The sequence below is a fragment of the Rhamphochromis longiceps genome, linkage group LG18 (assembly GCF_057381845.1).
Source record: "Rhamphochromis longiceps isolate RC_006_pf linkage group LG18, R_longiceps_female_GT1.1, whole genome shotgun sequence".
NCBI classification, from domain to species: domain Eukaryota; kingdom Metazoa; phylum Chordata; class Actinopteri; order Cichliformes; family Cichlidae; genus Rhamphochromis; species Rhamphochromis longiceps.
Window position 1 is genome coordinate 4,964,087 of NC_140574.1, and position 20,710 is coordinate 4,984,796.

The 20,710-nt window shown below is 39.1% G+C and overlaps 2 protein-coding genes across 2 annotated transcripts; both read left to right on the forward strand.

Annotated features, from left to right (window-relative positions):
- On the forward strand, window positions 1–5,784 carry LOC146647540 (uncharacterized). Its single transcript, XM_085389625.1, has 3 exons — window positions 1–102; window positions 2,884–3,148; window positions 4,405–5,784. The coding sequence occupies exons 2-3, from the start codon at window positions 2,899–2,901 to the stop codon at window positions 4,470–4,472; spliced, it is 318 nt and encodes a 105-aa protein (XP_085245751.1). The 5' UTR covers window positions 1–102; window positions 2,884–2,898; the 3' UTR covers window positions 4,473–5,784.
- Window positions 4,471–12,276, forward strand: LOC146647541 (uncharacterized). Its single transcript, XM_085389620.1, has 2 exons — window positions 4,471–4,590; window positions 8,847–12,276. Exon 2 carries the CDS (start codon window positions 9,230–9,232, stop codon window positions 9,998–10,000), a length of 771 nt encoding a protein of 256 aa, XP_085245746.1. The 5' UTR covers window positions 4,471–4,590; window positions 8,847–9,229; the 3' UTR covers window positions 10,001–12,276.
- The last annotated feature ends 8,434 nt before the right edge of the window (window positions 12,277–20,710 follow it).

Here is a 20,710-nt window from a genome sequence, read left to right on the forward strand (position 1 = left end):
GAGAGACTTGGTACTGCAGGCGAAGAAATCTCAAATATTAATAAGCTATGATTGAGGAGGACCAGCTGTGAGCGCATACTGCTGGATATCCGAAATAAACAGGTATGTAAACACGATCGACTACAAAACGTGCGTCTTACTTCAATAATATTTGACACAATACTAGACGTGCAACGGGAAGTAGTGTGAAGGCAAAGCACGGAAACGGAAAAGAAAGGGGGAAAAAAGAACCTTTGTGCACAGTTACATAATTTACATTTCACCATTAAAGTGTGTGTGTTTACACACACTTAAAGTGTTCAGTGTATTGCAGGGATGGGCAACTCCAGGCCTCGAGTGCCGGTGTCCTGGAGGTTTTAGATGTGTCCATGATACATCACAGCTGATTTAAAGGGCTAAATGACTCCTCAGCATTTCTTGAAGTTCTCCAGAGGTCTGGTAATGAACTAATCATTTGATTCAGGTGTGTTAACCCAGGGTGGGATCTAAAACCTGCAGGACACCGGCACTCGAGGCCTGGAGTTGCCTACCCTTGGTGTAGTGTATGCACTCTAAACGACCATCTTTGAACAGGTGATTTCAAGTCACATGATAAGCTGAGGCAGGGTGTCACAATGGTTTGACACAAAATCTCTTATGATATTGACCCTCTTTTCACACCTTTGTTGTGTGATGAGAGACATAAGGGGCAACTTAAGGGGCAACTCCCACCAGGTTTTAAATTCCTGGAACTATCCACCATTTGGCTTTAGAATTTTAAAAAAAAGTGTATCGGATAGGAGGTGAAACATGCAATCTAGCTACTTTCTTTCCAAGCGCCTTAGACGACTGTTACCTGAATGACTGAATGATATATTGTTAAGAGTTTTTCTTCCCCACTGTTGCCAAAGTGGTTGCTTAACATTTGATTGTTGGTGTGTTCTTTGTATTATTGTAGGGTCTTTATCTTACAATAAAAAGTGCCTTTAGGCAACTGTTGTTGTGGTTTGGTGGTATATGAATAAAATTGAATTTAATTAAAAATTAAATTGATTTGAATTGAACGGCAACAATTAAAGAAGAAAAGGAGTATAAATAAAGGCAAGCAGCTAAACAATAAGAATGGAATAGACAATTAAAATTTATCAATAAAAAAGACGGCTATGGGACAGGAGCTTGGTACATGTTTGTCATGATTTTAGAGAGCAGCGATGGCACAGAATAATCCTCGTGGTGGTTCACTGGGGGTGAATACTGGCCGGATTAGCAGTTTTTCTGTGCTAAGAGCAGCAACTTGTATATTTTTTCTGTGTTCGTGGAGGTGTGCGTGTCTTCAGCCCTGGGTGTCTGAACCAAACCAAGATAGGTCAGAAATGTGTTCCAAATGTTATTAAATAATGGTACATTGATTCTATGGAATTGGTGAAAGAAAATGAAAATATTGCAGAACTAAATCTCGTCAAAAATCACTAGTTAATTCAAACACATGAAGTGACCCACTACCCCCCCCCCCCCCCCCCCCCCCCCCCTTCCACAACTAAAGAAATGAAGAGAGGAGGGAAATCCTTCAGGCACAAAGGACCATGATCTTTTTATATTTACAGCTTAGTTATTACAAATGCCTCATTATCATTCCTTTTTTTTTAAATCTGTGTGTTCCACATAATCTGACCCTCTTGGCTTGCTTCCAAGAGAGTTTTTGCAGTATACTTCCACAGTCCTTTTTCTCTTTAGGGCTGTTCGATATAACGATATATATCGGATGACGATATTAAAAACGTCTATGTTTCATTTTACGCTATCGTTTGTTTCGTGGTGTCACAAAATAAACTGTTTACGGCAACATTTTTTTCATTATATTGATGGTCACAGTAGTGGCTATATTAATTTTTTAAAGTTCTCTTTATATTTGATATAACCACACTACAGACAGAGAAGCAGTTGTTGTTGTTTTTTTGCCTTGTCCTTAGCAACAATGACGGTAAAACCACCATGTGTCCGCGTGTTTATTTTCCACATAAACCTTTCACAATAAAGCTCAAGATCCTGTTGAGACTTTTCAAAATAAACTGAATCACGTGAAAGAGCAGATTATTTACGGATGAGAAGCAAAAAAGAGCCGCCAGGTGCTAAAAAATAAACCTTAGACTCAAACGTTAGAACAGGCTTTTCCCCGCAGTACGCCGTGTAAGAAATACTCACAAAGAAAACGGCGACCGTTACAACTTATGTCTAAAAATGTATCGTTTCAATTAAAACACTCGACTCCAGGTACGAGACGCCCAGCTGGAAACACTTCATGCAAGTCGAGCTGCCCGAGATTCACAGAATTTATAGAAAATGTTAAATTTTTGTGATTTATATCGTTCCCAGGACGATGGATGTCTTAATATCGGGATATGAGATTTTGGTCATATCGCACAGCCCTAATCCCATAATCAAAAAAGTTAAACACATTCACTTCTTGCTACTTTTCAAGAACCCTGTATCAAGTTACATTGTGTTACCATCTGTTCTTATGTATTGTTTTACTGCTGTCCTATTATTATTATTTTTTCTTCAATAATGGTTGAAAAATTGTTACCATTTGCTTTAATATAAATTTTAATTCATGTAATTACTGTTTTATTTCAGTATACAACAGTGAAAATCAAACTGCCTTAAATGAAGCTGGCATCAGCAATTGAATGTTGTGCACTCTGAACTTTGTCAATAAAAATGTGATAACTCGAGTCACTCACACAGGTGCTCTTAAACATTTGTCCAATTTGTACACTCCAAATTTCACTCACATATGTGAGCAACATGCTCTCAGTGTACAGACTTGCTAGAATATATTTGCTCAGATGTGCCTTCCTGTCATCATATTAGTAACCTTCTTGTTATGTCCCCTTATCCTTTAAGATCCCCTACAGCAATATGAAGTGTGAGGAAGAGGAGAGTCTGAATGACCCGGAGATCTATAACCAGGAGTGGAACTTTGGTCTGAGCGAGGATGGTCCACAACTTCCACAGATTAAAGAGGAACAGGAGGAAGTCTGCACCAGTCAGGATGTAGTACAGGTTGTAGTGAAGCAGGAGTCTGAAGAAATCTTCGCCTGGACTGGGAAAGAGCGATTCAGAGTGCTGGATAACATCTGGAAACACGAGGAAGACTTACACTGCACAGGTATATAAAACTTAATAGTTGTTGGGGGCGTTTTTCTCTGTGCACAGACACACTCTACCTCTCCTTTTATTCTTCAACAAAAAACATGTATGGTGCTTTTTGAATTTGCTTAACTTGCTGAACAGAATCAACTTTTGGGAACCAGGTGCAGAACGACTCTTTGCTGAACAGAAGAGTGTTCTGGATTCTTTGTGGTCATGAGGCTATCACAAGACAGCAGTTCTCTTGTCCTTATTGCCAAAGCTTGAGAGCCCAACCAGTCAACCCTAAGATGGCTGATTTGCATCCTTCTTAGCTCAGATTGCATAAACCAACATTTTTTGATATCTCGGCCAGGGTTGTTATCTCTGCCCTGTGGATGAACATAAAGGCCACGACACAGTCTCAGCTGCAGCAGAAAGGACTGAGAGGCAGAGAGAGCTGGAGGTGAGTCGACAAAACATCCAGCAGAGAATCCAGGACAGAGAGAAAGATGTGAAGCTGCTTCAACAGGAGGTGGAGGCCATCAATCAGTCTGCTGATCAAACAGTTGAGCACAGTGAGAAGATCTTCACTGAGCTGATCCATCTCATCCAGAAAAGAAGCTCTGATGTGAAGCAGCAGATCAGATCCCAGCAGGAAACTGAAGTGAGTCGAGTCAAAGAGCTTCAGGAGAAGCTGGAGCAGGAGATCACTGAGCTGAAGAGGAAAGATGCTGAGCTGAAGCAGCTCTCACACACAGAGGATCACATCCAGTTTCTACACAACTACCCCTCACTGTCAGCACTCAGTGAGTCTACAGACTCATCCAGCATCAATATCCGTCCTCTGAGCTACTTTGAGGATGTGACAGCAGCTGTGTCAGAGGTCAGAGATAAACTACAGGACATTCTGAGAGAGCAATGGACAAACATCTCACTGACAGTCACTGAAGTGGAAGCCCACAGCTTGTTGGCCTTATTGTAATAACACTGCACTTCGTAGATCAGTGTGTCAACCTCAAGGTGCTGACAAAGGAGCAAAAATCTACTTGGATTAAGTCTAATAATCACTGTTGGCATTGTGGGTGGCACCACCGGGCCAGTGTTGGTTAAACCTCCTAGGACCTGGCATCCACATATATGGACATCACATTTTGGGTTATTTAGACCAGAATACTATCTAAATCCACTTGAACCCCTAACTGTACACATTTTCCTGTTTAGAAGCAAAGTTACCTTCTACTATGTAGGCAAAATAAAATTGATTTATTTTTTATTGTCTTTCTTTTTCTTTAGATTCGTGGCAGATATGTAACCAGGAGAGGAACTCCAGACCAGGAGGACAAAGATCCTTCACAAACTAAAGACGAACAGGAGGAATTGTCCATCAGTCAGGAAGGAAAGCAGCTTTCACTGAAGAAGGAAGCCAAAGATACCATCATCTCGACCAGGCAGGAGCTGGGCATCAAGTGGAACACTGAAGTAAAGTTGCACATACCGTATTTTCACAACCATAAGGCGCACTTAAAAGTCTTAGATTTTCTTCAAAAAGTGCGGCGCGCCCTATAGCGCAGTGCGCCCTGTGTGTTGTAAGGAGGACGTAGTAGAGAACACCATGAGAACGCTAAAGGGTGAAGTGTGTGCGTTGACTTTATTGCACATACCTGTATAAAAGAACAGGTATGTGCGTTATGCAGGACATCGTTGTTTTAACAACCCTGAAAATGGCAAAGAGACACGCTTACGAAGCACAGTTTAAACTGAAGGCCATCAGCTACGCGGAGGAACATGGAAATCGAGCAGCGGCGAGAGAATTTAAGATTAATGAATCGATGGTTCACAAGTGGAGGAAGCTGGAAAACAAGCTCCGGCAGGTCAAGAAGACGCAGCTGAGTTTCCGCGGACATAAGGCGATCATCGAGCAAAGAACGAGCGGGAGAAGCGTTTCGACGGTCACCATTCGGCTAAAAGCAGTTTCACTTTCACTTTTTATGAAACGGTGCCATTTTTCCATCCGGACCAGGACTACGGTAGCGCAGCAACTTCCAGCGGATTATAAGGAAAAGCTGGCCATCTTCCGCTCCTACTGCAGCAAACACATCGGCGACAAACACATCCAGCGATGGATGACCGATGGAGACCACAGTTTCACCAAGAGTGGAAGGCAGCGCCGGGCGAGTTACGCCACAATTTGCCAATGGATTGTAGATGCTTGGGCTAACATGTCTGCTGGCACTGTTGTTCGAGCTTTCGCGAAAGCCGGCATCATTTCCGAGGAGCCGCACGGCACGGAAAGTGACTCTGACAGTGAAGACAGTGAACCTGGCATGTTTGATGAAGATTTAGCGCAGCTGTTCAATTCAGACACAGAGGATGAGGACTTCGATGGGTTTGATTGATGATAAAAATGTGAGTACCAAACTTTGTTTTGCTCCTGCTTTATTTTTAAATACGCACACTTGTATGCTTGTGTGTTGTTGATGATGACGATTACTGGTAATAAAAATGTGAGTAAGGTACCGAACTCAGGTTTGCTCCCGCTTTATTTTTAAATACGCATACGGTACTTGTATGCGCCCTATGATCCAGTGCGCCTTATGTGTGTGTTAAATACAGTAATGGCACACATAACTGAGACTGCGCCTTTTAGCACAGTGCGTCTTATGGTCGTGAAAATACGGTAATATGTATGCAAAGCTGTAATGGATGGATTTCTTACTACAAAACTGAATAAAACTCATGTTGGGTCCTATTCAGACCTCAGAGATATGTTATAGGGGCACATGAAGAATCTAAAGACCAACTGCAATAAGCAGCATTAATGCATCTGTTTTGTAAACTTTTTAAATATATTGACAATTTAAAATTAATTTAAAATTGACAATTTTCCCTATTAGTGCCGAATGTTTAATTTGAAAATAAATTATCGATTTTAAACTAAGCTTTTCACAAACCACACAACACTATGATAGGTGTGTCCCTGTGCCACGTTTCTGGGTCTTCCTGTCTTACCCTTTGGATTCCAGCACAAGGCCTGTGTAGTGATGTTATTGGTGGACTTCCTGAGGGTGTGGCCAGCTGTTGATGAATATCTGCAATATACACAGGGTTGTGTTTGTCTTGCTACATGTTTATGAAATATAGAGAAGTGTAAGTTTTTAAAATGCCCGGCTTGGTGGATGCTCTAATCTCTCTTTAGCTCTTGAGCTCAAGAAAGGTCAGAAGACGGTTCCAGACAATAACTTAATGCCCACTCATATCCTGGGCCATGTGACCTCAGTAAATCACATGATAGGGTGGGGCAAGGCCTCTCGATGTCTTTCTGAAAGTGCTGTAACAAGGTTTAAGAATTTAATTCACCCACTGTTGTTATCCTTAATGCCCTGTACCAACGCAGAGCAGCTACCTGAATGCTACTCCAACAGAGGTCGATTATCTTGTTAATAATTTTACCTCCTCACTACGTACGACTCTGGATACTGTAGCTCATGCGACAAGAGAAGAATCAGAAGTACCTGACTCTGTAGTATAACTCTCAAATACGCACCTTAAAGCAGGTAACAAATACATGTGTACTGAGTTTTTGTAACCTTGTAAATCAAAATATGTGAAAATTTGGTGTGTGTGTGGTAAAAAGAAAAAAGATTTGTGTTTGTTGTAGCTCAGAATTCTTTGCCAGCTAAATCCGTATATATATTTCTGCACTACGTCACACCGACACACAGTTTACTCAGTTCCACTTTTTGTGTCAGAGAACAGATGGGTTTGGCTGTTGAAGGGGTGCTTTACTGAACTTCAGGTCCTGGAAGAATAAATGCCCTTTTATATGCCAGCAATACATGTTTTTATTGAACATTTGAAGATAACACAACACAAACTCTAGAAGAGGACATAAAGTCAGAGATAGAAACGACAAGGAGCAGGCGCATCTAGTACACATAGAGCTGTCACAAAAACTCACAGAGCTCAGCAGCCAGCGCAACAAATTCTGAATCCTTGGCTTTTAGTTAGCAGTTAGCATTAGCAACACATGCTCCATCCGCTGTGAAAGGGCCCTTATGCTAAGACATCTGGGATAAACACTGGTTTGAGCGCGGAGTCAAGGAGGCGATTTACGTGAAAAGGGAAAGACAATCTCTGAATCGAGGAGGGGGCCTAAAGGTACATCTTTCGCCGTCTTACAATGCTGTGATTGCAGCCATTCCCCAACTCTCTGTGAATTGTACTCATGGCCATTGATCAGTGGGCTTTGATAAGTGGTTGTTGATCAATGGTCGTGAGAATTTCCATAATTATGATGAAGTTACTGACCTCGCAGCCCATTGATCCTTCAGTGGTGCTAGGTTCAGTCATTATGCAAAATTACAGTTTATAAGATTAGGAAAACCTGCAGTCAGCTGAGACTGAAGAAGTCACATGGATGAGTGACGAAACGTTTCGAAACGCTACATCCAGATGAATAGGATCAACTTTTGGAGATACTCTGGATGGGATTATTATTTGTTTGTGATTTTTATTTGTGACCACGATATGTCCTCCAATGAACATATTAAACAAATATGGAGAACTGCTTTCTTCCATTTGCACAAAATCTGTAAAATTAGAAATATCCGGTCTCAGAGTGACGCTGAAAAACTAGTTAATGCATTTATTACTTCTAGGACTACTGTAATTCATCATTATCAGGATGTACTAAAAACCCATGAAAAGCCTTTAGTTAATCCAAAATGCTGCAGCAAGAGTACTGACAGGAACTAGAAAGAGAGCATATTTCTCCTATATTGGCTTCCATTCATTGGCTCCCTGTTAAATCCACAGTTTAATTCAAAGTCCTGCTATTCACACACAAGGGCAAGTACCATATCACCCCATTGGATCACTTCGCTCTCGCACTGCAGGCTTACTCATTGTTCCTAGAGTATTTAAAAGTAGAATTGGAAGGAGAGCCTTCAGTTTTCAGGCCCCTGTTCTGTAAAACCAGTTTCCAGTTTGGATTCGGGAGACAGACCGTCACAGTTGACGCTGGCCAACTGTGGGAATGTGAGGAAGGAGCTGTGAATGCAAGCAGTGCGTTTATTTACAGTGCATGGAAAATAACAATAAAACCCGAATGCGTTCCCGACTCCCGTGACATGTCCTCTTCCCAGTGTTAGTGTTCTTTGTCCCCGCTCCTCAGTGTCTGAGCACCCCGTGCTCGCTGCCCTCTCATCTCCACACTTCTCCTGGGAAAATAACAATGCAGCAGATTAAACTTACTAACTGGCCAAGAGACTAACATAAAGCCACGCAATGATCCAGCGTCAGAGAAAGCTCCACCACACTCTTAAGTAGCTCCTCCGACGAGGCTTGATCAGCTGCCCCATGAGGCGACTGTTGCTGTGATTTGGTGCTGTATCAATAACATTGACTTGAAGAGAGTCAATAGTCAGCTGGTAACACAGAAAATACAGCATTAATATTTATTTAGAAGCATTAGTTTGTCTGAGAATCTGTTTTTTACTGCAAAATTTTTGTCCTGTTTTTAAATCTCACCTGATGCATGATCATCTTTTTATTTATGGAAATTAGATTTCCAAAATGTCTATCACTGAGTCAGCTAAACAGCTTATCCCCAGAACATACCTTTTACTGGTACATGTGAGAACCATGTTTACCATGTAAGGACCTGCTAATTGTTGAGGTTACATTACAGTTGATCCAATTTATGTTTTTCTGATATTATCATTTTGTCCCTTCAGATCCTCCACAATGTGACTGTAAAGACAAGGAGGGCCTCACAGATCAGCAGGTCCGTAACCAGGAGAAGAACTCCAGTCTGGACCAGGAGGATTCTTCACAGATTAAAGAGGAACAGGAGGAACTCAGTACCACTCAAGTGGCATAACCACTTGTACAAAAGCAGGAGACAGAAGCTTTTCCTGCTCGTGAAGAAAACGACCACAGTGAACCAGAACCAAGCAGTGACCAGCTCCTTTCTCACAACTCTCCTGACACTGATCAGGAAGAAAACAAGGATGGTGACTCACACAGAAAAAAGTCAGATCAAGTCGTAGCAGGACTGAGAGTTCAAAATTCCAAGACAGTACATTTATGTAGTACCTGTGGGAAAAAATGTAATAGGATGGAAAACTTGAAACAACACATGCAAATTCACACAGGTGAGAAGACGCATTCTTGTAGCACCTGTTGGAAAAATTTTACTCTAAAAATGCATTTAAATGAACACATGAGAATTCACACCGGTGATAAGCCTCATTCTTGTAGCACCTGTGGGAAAAGATTTAGTTTAGCAGCAAATTTGAGAGCCCACATAACAATTCATACAGGTGAAAAAACATATTCCTGTAGCACATGTGGGAAAGGATTTAATCACAAGACATCTTTAAAAATACACATGGAATTGCATACAGGGGAAAAGCAATATTCCTGTAGCAGCTGTGGGAAACGATTTAGTGTGGCAGCAGCTTTGAGAAGTCACATAAAAATTCATACAGGTGAGCAGTCAAATTCCTGTATTACCTATGGGAAACAATTTAGTGTGGAAGGAACTTTGAGAAGTCATATAAGAATTCATTCAGGTGAGAAGCCATATTCCTGTAGCACATGTGGGAAAGGATTTAATCATAAAGCTTCTTTTAAAATACACATGGAATCACATACAGGTGAAAAAAGATATTCCTGTAGCACATGTGGGAAAGACTTTAGTGTGGCAACAACTTTGAGAAGTCACATAACAGTTCATACAGGTAAAAAAAAACACATTGTTGTAGCACATGTGGCAAAAGTTTTAGTTGTCTTGAGTACTGGAAAGCCTACATCAGTGTCCACGCAGGTGAGAAACCACATTGCTGCAGTACATGTGGGAAAAGTGTTAGTTCCCTCACAAACTTAAATTCACATGAGAGTCCGGTGAGAAGCCGTATTGTTGTGGTGCCTGTGGAAATGGGTTTTACTCATATGTCAAGTTTGAAAAGACACATGGGAGGCCACACAGATGAGAAGCCACATTGTTGCAGTGTCTGTGGGAAAATTTTTAGTCGTATGTCAAGTTTGAAAATACACATTGGTTTTTCACCTGTGTGGCCTCTATATTGTTGTAGCAGCTATGGGAAAAAATTCACTTCTTCGGTACAGTTGAAATATAGGAAAACATGCTACATGCTAAGTTTCATTTTTAGAAAATGTTGGTGGCGGAGCTTATGTGTCTCTGACTACATTAACAGGTACATTTGGTAAATGTAACTTTTTCTGACTGTTTTGGCTTTTTACCCAATATAAACAGTATAAACAAGTTTTGTTTTTTTTGTTTTGTTTTGTTTTTTTTTTTTTAATCCTTCTAGGAAGGCTGAAGATTTTTGAAAGCTCAGTTTCTGTGTTTCCATATGGACAAGAAAAACAGAGTTTGTCTCACAACTTTAAAGGTGTGCACCTTTACCACCTTTATCTGACACCATTCCGTTATTATTTGTGGGCTTTTGATTGACATTTGATGGACATTTCTTCACGTTGCTTTGGTTCGGTGTCAACAGTGCTTGAGATCACATGAGTCTTAATGTAATCAGAACTATTTGCCAAGTTATTATAGGTGTTAGGAAGGTTGTTTTTAAAATGTATTCCGCTACAGATTACAGAATACATGGCCCCAAATGTAATTTGTAATGTATTCCATTACATTAATCAATGGGAGTAATGCTTTTTACAACTACAAAAATGTATTATTACTGTGTGATGATACATTAGAGCAGAGGTCTCAAACTTAAATGAGCTGTGGGCCACTTCTGACACTGTCATGTCATTGGAAGGCCACTTTAGTGTTCAGGTAGTACAAAAAACCCCCAAACAAATAAACAAGAAAACACCCACAACCAATTCCTAAAATATGATCTTTTGTTTGTTTGTTTTTCCATTTCAAATATTGTATTACAAGACAAAACTGCAAACGTGAACGCAGTTTTTTTTCTCACTCTTAAGTCTTTTATTGAACTACCAAATAAATATATTAATACTCTCTTTTGACCAGACACGTGACAGCTTTTCTGCTATAATTTCGTTCGTATTTACCAAAATAAAAATGCAGACATAAGTGTACACATTAGTTTTTGACTGCTAATGAAAAATGTTTTCTTTTTGTACTCTGCCAGGATTCCTGGATCGTTGACACAGTGTCTTCAGTCTTAGACTTTGTCATGGTTTAGGTTTCATGTTTGCTGTTTAACTGTGTCAACCTTCTGTTTATGTGCATTATGTGTAGTTCTTCTTACTGTGTTATTAGTTAGATTATATTCAGCTGTGTACTCACTGGTCTCTAATTGTCATCATTTGCCAGAGTATTTGAGACCCAGGCATTAGTCTTGTTTGGGTTTCCACCAGCGTGGAATTACCAAAAATATTTAGGGGATAGCCTGACATATGAAACAGGACAAAACAGCTGTGTAATCCATTTATTTCAACAAACTAACTGTATTCTAAATATCACCTTTTTAAATGGTAACCGTAACAGAATACAGTTACTCATATTTTGTATTTTACATACATAACGCTGGTACATGTATTCCGTTACTCTCCAACATTGGTTATTATCTAATATTTTGGACTAATGTTTAACTTTGATAGTGTTGTGTTCCATTTTGAAAGGTTTGTAATATGTAATATGTGGTTGGTAGAAACTGGCGAAAGATGTGGTAATTATTTTATATGTATGAGTCACTTTAACAGCCCAAAGTTGACCTCAGCTGTAAACCACCTCAAGCATAATGCAACTTATACATGTATGGGTGTGTGGATATGTGTATGCATATGTGTATATATACACATATTTACATATTACATACATATTACATATTTACATATATTTAATATTTATGGATGTATGTGTATTCGTACATGTGTGTGTGCATCCAGGTGGAAAATAGCTTTCAGGCCTGCAGGTATCAGGCTTGTGATGTTTTACTTAGTCTTACAGAGGACAGAAACTGTTTTTTGGAGTGGCACAAATAACTTTTGTGGAATCCTATTTGATGCAAAACACCTGATTGCTCTCTAAATAATTTAAAATGGGTTAAAAATGTCTGTGGCATTGGCTTTATTTTTAGGTAAATAGTTGCATATAACTTTGTTGTTTGCAAAACTTGTGCATAAGTTTTTAAAACATACAATTTCTATTTGCATTCCAAGTTAAGAAAATTATTTGTTAAACATGTTTGTGGTTTTTACAGTAAAAAAATTAACTTTTTCGTACTCTGATTTTGTTTATTTTGTCTGATTTTGAAACTGTGTTAATAAAGTATGTCAAAAGGAAAGGTAAAATCAAAATGCCATAAAAACAACAAAAAACGTGGATCTTAAAAACAACAGAACTATATCTGTTGAATAATGATTCTGATTTTCACTATGACACTTGCTTTTCAGTTTAAGTCATGGACCTAAATGCGTCACCTTTTGTTTCCGTTATAAAGAAGAGACTCACACAATAACTGATACTCAGAATAGAAGTGGTGCAGAAGGAAGTTCAGCTGAACCAAGAAACCTTTTCTTGTTTGATCTGTTTGGATCTTCTAAAGCAGGGGTGTCAAACTCAAATACACAGTGGGCCAAAATTTAAAACTGGAACAAGGTCGCGGGCTAACATTAATATTTATTGAAAAAAAGATCTTCCTCCAGATTTAAGAATGAATCTCTTCTTATGGACTCAAACAAGTTTTGCTGAAAAACTGAACATGGAACAAGCAAAGCTTAATACTAAACAATATATATTAGCTGTATAATACCGGTAGGCCAGCTCTAATAATAATTTGGTATGGCTTCGCGGGCCAAATGTAATTAGGCTGCGGGCCAAATTTGGCCCATGGGCCAGAGTTTGACACCTATGTTCTAAAGAATCTGGGGACTATTGTCTCTGGACACAGCTACTGCATGAACCGTATTAATGGCTTTTAGGATGGAGAGGAGAAAATCAGAATCGGAATACTTTATTAATCCCGAAGGAAATTAGGGAAAAGAAAAATCTACCCTTGCCAATAAAGCATCTTTACTTTACTGCAGCTGTGATGAAAATAAAGCAACAGTGTGAGTGTGAGGCATGTAAAGTGTTAAGCATACTTTGATGGTCTGCAGTAAGACACCTTAAGCATAATGAATTGTCAGAGATGGGCATTACAGCTAATTCTCAACTTGAATAATTGGGAACGATAAATTCTTTATCCAGGTTTCTGCAAAGCTCCAGACTTTGTCAGGAATTGATTTTTGTTGGACTGACCTGATGAGGGCAGTATTACGCCTTTGACACCTCCAGTCTACTGTAAGTACAACAGAAGAAGAATAGTGGCAATGGCGCCATTGAGAGATTCTATCGCAATCCTGAGTTATGTTTGAAGACGTTGGTTTGGCGGTATCGGTTGTTGTTGCTAAGACTGCTTGATATCAGACCCGGGATAAAGTCACACAATACAGTTGTGTAAATTTGTGGAGATGTGGGGGTTGCGGGATCATCGCAGGATTCATGTGGGCATGTGGACATGTGGACAATTCCCGAGGATCTTTAGAGGCATTCGGAGTGTGTGGATAGAGGCTCTGGTGACTTAAACTCCAGTGACATGTAAAGTAATAGGCAACAGCTTTATTTAGTGACCAACGCGGTTTGTAGTCTTCATCAGCGTCATTGCAAAATGTCAAATGGCTTGTGTTTAAATAAAAATCAGGAAACAGAAAAAGAAATCTCCAATTAGACCAATCACAGCTTCACAAATAAAGCAGTTGACCAATTATCATTTAACAGGTTGGTATTGGTAAATTGGTTAAGCCACAGCCCAAATAGGTTCTGGACTGAGCCACTTCAGATTAAAAGGGGAGAAAAGATAAATGGCCTGTATTAGTATAGCGCTTTATTAGTCCCTAAGGAGCCCAAAGCGCTTTACACATCCAGTCATCCACCCATTCACACACTGGTGATGGCAGCTACATTGTAGCCACAGCCACCCTGGGGCGCACTGACAGAGGCGAGGCTGCCGGACACTGGCGCCACCGGGCCCTCTGACCACCACCAGTAGGCAACGGGTGAAGTGTCTTGCCCAAGGACACAACAACGGAGACTGTTCAAGCCGGGGCTTGAACCGGCAACCTTCTGATTACAAGGCGACCTCCCAACTCTTGAGCTACAATCGCCCCAATGTAAAAAATCACTGCATGTCTTAATGTAATACATGCTAAAAAAGTACACAGAAACCTGCAAACAAGTTAATATAAAAAATACAGTACCTACAGGAACATTAAAAGGAAAATGAAGCTCTGACAAGCCTATCTGTTATGTTTTTACCTCTCTTAAGTTATCATTGGCGGTTCTTTAAAAATCCCTAATGATAAGCTTGGATCACTTTGAAGGTTATACCAATGTTTTAAAATGATTTCTTTAATGTTCCTGGGTGTTTGTGTAAAAGTTGTCTAGAAGACAAGATTTGATTTATGTTTTGGAGGTTTCTTGATCTCTAAATAAAACTTCCTACTTTTTGAGTCGACCTTTTTTTTTCTGCAGATCTTATCAAGTCCTTCATAATTTCTTTCTTTAACTTTTTTCAACATCTCTTCTTTATTCTCATAGTATTGTTCTGGAATTTCACAGATACGTTTAAGGCTAATCAATTGGCTTACAGGTAAGCTTTTTTTGAGGTGGCTAGGATGGAAACTTTCATGACCCAGACCTAGTGCTAGATTTTTTTAATTATACTCTGCAAAACCTTTCCCACAGTTACAGTAGAGTTATTTTAATCAGTGCAGCATTTTCTTTTGTTTTGCAATGTAATGTATTCCAGTAGGTTTGGGGGTACAGAGAGGTACAGAGATTTCTCTTTTTTGTTACTTTTTTGTCAAGGAAGTTAATTTCTTTAGTGTTGCAATTAAGGGTAAAACATAAACTTGCAAAATGTCCATTTAAGGATTCTACAAACTCCAGTAATGAAGTAACTTGTACATAATCTATATACCATAATAAGTGGGAGGAAAGTGCTATTGTAGTAGTAATATAAAATTAGTTCTTTAGTTCTTCCAGGTGATCAAGAAATAGAAAGGCAAAACTGGGTGCCAGAAATGTTGAGATATGGTATGCTGGGTGTTGGTACCACACTGGCTGGTCTGAGTGTTTCAGAAACTTCTAATCTGCTTAAATATTCCAGCACAAACATCTGTATGATTTACAGAGAGTAATCCAAAAAAGAGAAAATATGCAGTGCCCTTAAAATGACAGTGAGTTTCCTGTACTCGGGTCTCCAGAGTCACCAGGTCTCAACCCAACAGTGCACCTTTGGAATGTAGTGGAACATGAGATTTGCATCATGGATGTGGAATTGACAGATATGCAGCAGTTGTGTGAAGCATTCAGGTCAATATAGACCACAAATATCTGAGGAACGTTTCCATCACTTTCCTGAATCTTCACAAAGAATTAAATCAGCTGTGAGGACGAAAGGGGCTCCAATCCAGTACTAGCATTGTGTATCTAATAAAGTGACCAGTGAGTGTATATTTATTAGTAAAATGTTAAAAGATTAGTATCAACAGCATACTTTAACTGCTTTCATGATCATATTCAGATCATGCTGCTGTTCATTTCTTTGTTTATTCACAGTGTGTGATGATCACTGGCAGTCACATCTAAAAATTAGATCCCAGACAGCTGTAAGGTTATCAACATCACCCAATGAACAAATGACTATGATTGAATGTTTCTGTGGCAACATCTGCAAGAATGCAAGAGCCCGTGAAACCATAAGCTAAATTCTCAATAGGTGACCCCTTTTAATCCTTCTTGATCTTTCTTATCATCACATTAGTCACTATTTTCTTGTGTCCCTTTGTTGAACACGAAGGTCTGGATGATCAGCAGGTCAGTGACCAGGAGAGGAGTCTCAACCAGGAGGACCCAGAGCCTCCACAGATTAAAGAGGAACAGGAGGAAACCCACAGCAGTGAGGAAGTAGAGCAGCTTGAACTGAAGCAGGAGGATGAAGGGATTAATGTCTGGACTGGAGAACAGCTGGATTTGTTGTGTAAACCTGGATTACGGCTGAGCAGAATAGGTATGTGAATCTGTAATATACAGACTTCATAATACCGAAGTGAATATGACTTATATCAAAAGGCCAGGTGATGACATCACAAAGACACGTGCATTACCGCCTGGCATACTACCTTACTGAAGACATGTTTTCTGTTAGCACAGTAAAATAAAAACTGGATTTAAAATCTTCTGTTTGTTTAAAAAAAAACAACTAAATTTTCCACAATATAGATTTAAGTCATGTTGGCCCAGAACTGTATGCAGAATGTAGGAAAATGTTAAGACAATGAAAAATGTGCATAACTGGCCACATGGACCAAGTTGGAGTAGCGAGCTTTACGCCTCATAAATGATGACTTTCTGCATGTAAACAGAATTCTTTGCTGTTCACCGCATGAGAGATAATATTTAAAACATTTGTGCACCTTAAATATCGCTCACATATCTGAGAGACCTGCTCACAGTGTAACTTCTTTCTTGTGTTGTGTCCATCAAGACCTCCCACAGCAACATGATTGTAAGGAAAATGAGGATCTGGATGACCCACAGGTCTGTAGCCAGGAGAGGAACTCCAGTCTGGACCAGCAGGACACAGATCCTCCACAGACTAAAGATGAACAAGAGGAAATCTCCACCAATCAGGAAGAAGAGCAGCTTTCACTGAAGCAGGAAACCAATATGAGTAAGTAGCTCACTGTTTACGCTAATATTAGCAGCTAACTAGCCAATTACCTTACTGAGACGACTGTACCACTTCGTCGTCAGAAGCCGCCACATGCTTCCTTTTCAGATGCTTGTGAATCACTGTTGTACTGCCATCGAAGGGCTGTTCCATTTTGGAGATTTTGCATTGGAAATTCTTCTCTTTTATTTTCTCAGAAGGCTCCCAGACTTAACGACAGCTGGCGTCCTTGTAGATGCATTGCTGCTTTCTTTTGTTTCAGTCCATTATTACACTCTTAAATCCTACTTTTTCCTGCTTCTTTCAGGATCTTACAAAGCTTCAAACGACGCTTTGCTATTAAATTAGTTGTTGACTTTTAAAGTCGACGTAATCGTGACTAGTTGACTAATCGTGGCAGCCCCAATAGAGGCACATGAAAAATTTAAAGACCAACTGAAATAAGGAAACTGACTGATTCCAAAAGCCAAAATTTCTAGCTTCCCAGTGGCCCACCTGGCAAGACTGTCCTATGTTGGTAAGAATTGTTATAAATGAGCCCAACGAATTGCAGTCATCGCTCCTTCGTTTGTGCTGCGCTCCTGCACCTGCAGGCGCACTTACAGTGAATATCAAATTTAATAACAGGAAGTTAACTAAACATGTAATTCTTTTCCTTCTTGGTTTTGGCCAATTGACAAAAGAACAGGTTATTTGCATGGCTGTGTTTTGTAAACACAGGGTGTTGTGAGTAGAAGAAACAGTCATGAATTTTGGCAAGTCCTAAGCCTAATCAGGGTCACCTCATCCAGCCATATCTGTATGCTTTATCAAAAAGGAAAGCTTTAAGCCTAATCTTAAAACTAGAGAGGGTTTCTGTCTTCTGAATCCATACTGGCAGCTGTTTCCACAGAAGAGGGACCTGAAAGGTGAAGGTTCTACCTCCCATTCTCCCAACCAATCAGGCAATGGATAATTAATCTAAAAAATACATAAATACTGTAGTGAGTGTCCTGTAAATTTTAAGTAAAGTGTTAAATGTTTTCTGCACTTTAACTTTTAAATGACAACATTTTGTTGTTTTGTTTGATTGTATATTGTCTGTATTTTCTCACTGTAGATGGTCTGTAGTTGATATCACATATTTGTGATTCATCACAAGAGTTAAATCACTTGAGAAATGTACGATTCCAAAGTTAAATCGATCACAGAAGAAGAGTGTTTTTCATAGAGTTTGTAAATGAGCAGCCAAAATGGTTTTAAATTAGTCAGCAAAACAGCTTCTCCCCACAACATGCCTTTCATTGGTATATCTGAGCAACATGCTTATCATGTGGAACCTGCTAATGGTTAAGATTACCTTGTAATTTCTGAAACATGTGTTGTTGTTGTCTTTTTTTTTTTTTTAATCTGTCACTTCAGATTTTCCACAACAAGACTGTAAGGACAAAAACCCGCTTGTACTGAAGCAGAAGACTGAAACTTTTCCTGCTTTTCCTGAAGAAAGTGACCACAGTGACCCAGAACCAAGCAATGAACAGCTACTTTCTCAAAACTTCATTTTCATAAGGTTTTTGGAAGCTCGGTTTCTGTTTTCACACATGGACAAGACAAACAGAGTTTGTCTTGCAGCATAAAATTTGTGCACCTTTATCACCTTTTTCTGACGTTATTGTTTTATAGTTTATGGGCTTTGTCTTGGCTGAAGTTTCTTCATTTCTTTCGTCATGGCATTGGCAGTGCTTGAGATATTTTTGGTGTCTTGATGTAAAAAGAACTATTTCTCAAAAACACAATTGGAATTGTCTGTATAAAAAAAATACATGTGTTCATGAGGTAGCCTTAATTAAAGCCAGTTGTTTATCTGAAGTTCACAGTTTGAAGGTGTTTAAAGCAGCAAACAGTTGCAATCACTTTTCGCTGACTTGCACACTGCTAGAAGTCCTGTTGTTGTTTTTGTTGTTTGTTTGTTTTTACATTTTCTTTACATTGGCTTGACATATTTGGGAAGTGCTTTGTATACAGAAAAGGAATATTTTCGGGAATGACAATGTTAAGCAGTTACTCATATTGTTTGTGACCCACATACTTAGGTTGTTTATTCTCTATGTTTATATCATAACTTGTACTGCTTTTATGTGAGCACCTGTTGATACCCAGCTGTTGTTTTGAGATATAATAATTTGGACTAATGTGTAACTTTAACAGTGTTCCATTTTGAATGGTTTGTGATATGTTGGTTGGTAGAAACTGAAACTGGATTTGAAGATGCACTTGGTAATTATTTTATATATATGTGAGTCACTTTGATGGTCCAAACTGTCCAAAAGTTGTAGAATAATTTGTGAAATTTATAGCTTACATTTAACTGTGCAAATTGATTTAAAGGCATAAAAATATCTGTAGTATTAATTGCTTCTTACTATGAGGTTGGCATAACAGTCATTATTCCTGACCCTATGGGCTGACCTTACTATAAAAATGATGGATGAAAAGGTAATTGGAAGAAAGTCCAGAAAGTTATGCAAGACAAATGTTGAATATTATAGAGGAATGCAAAGTTGTGTAAATTCATAGACTGGTCAAAGTGACACATTAATGAACACATTTAATAGATAAATGTTTTTAAGAAAATGATTTTGACAAAATTGGGGAAATCAATCTAGTTTAAGATGGAATTAAATCAGTTTAAAGATAAAATATGGATAATTATATAATAAAGGAGGAGGAGCTCCTCTCCAATAAAGGAGCTCAGAAGTGCCTCGGGAGTCTTCATCTTTATTCATTTTTGTTGGCTTTTGGCCTGCATGTGCTTAAGGCGAACAGGCTAGAGGTCTTTCCTTTCTTTTAAGTTTCTGATTAAGTTGTATGTTCAATAAAACTGTTGGCATCTCCTGTAAATTTTGTGTTTTTGTTTAAATTGTGTTCCAAAAGCCTGAACCAACATCTTTCCGGCCTGAAGAAATTCTGCAAAGCCTTTAAAATTTGCAACCCCACAATCCTGCTGCTCTTTGAAAAACTAACAGTACTTCTAAACGAGATGTTAAACAGGGCTTCGTGTGATCTGCCTTTTGGTGAAGCAACTGGCCAGAAAGATTCAACACATTCAAGGGGCTTCATCATACTGACTTCCTTCTCTTCCTTCTCGGACTTTCCAGGTCCTCAACCGTACTCCATCAGAGGCTTCTGAAGTTGTTTTTCAGAACAAAAGTGGAGCACATAATAGCAAACACTGAACACACAACTCCCCTGTCTGCCAAGAGCATGTCTGAGAACTTCCCTTTATAGCACAATCAGTGACGTGAAGACACATTGTTCAAACAAATCTGCGATGGTATTTTCAGATTAAGTTAGCCAATTAGACATTACAGTGGACTTAATGCAGTCCACAATTCCTTAGGAGGTACTCAACATGAATTTAAACCAGCCTGAATTTAATTAAATAACACACCCCTCCCTCTCTGAGCTTCAGTAACACCAATTTGCATCAAAATCTTGATTAAATCAAAATTCAAGAATCGTTTTAACTGTCTGAGTTAGGTTCAGTCTTCACAGTCACTGGAAGCTCTAATCTTACCGACGTACAGGTTCCAGACCACAACTGAGGCAGCAAATCCAAAAGTGCTTTTCTCCACAGAACCAAACTAGGTCGGTCCTGAAAAGAAGTAACTAACAGGTGTTATACTAATTCATAATGTTTATTATTTTATTACACCATGCAGGCTGCACTTCATTTACCTCAGTGGCAATATAGTGAATTAGACATGTGTAATTAATCTCGTTTGACGTATAGATAGGTGGTCTTGTTATGTATTTAACCCATGTAGAAATTCTCTGCCCACTCACAATTTGAAAATTGTGAAAATTTGTTTATGCTTTATTTTTGTTTATTC

Excerpts from the sequence above, each read along its gene's own strand:
- LOC146647541 (XM_085389620.1), top strand. The coding sequence starts at position 9,230 with ATGGAAAACTTGAAACAACACATGCAAATTCACACAGGTGAGAAGACG.
- LOC146647540 (XM_085389625.1), top strand. The coding sequence starts at position 2,899 with ATGAAGTGTGAGGAAGAGGAGAGTCTGAATGACCCGGAGATCTATAAC. Across the intron at positions 3,149-4,404 it reads GGAAGACTTACACTGCACAG|ATTCGTGGCAGATATGTAAC; the intron begins GTATATAAAACT and ends CTTTTTCTTTAG.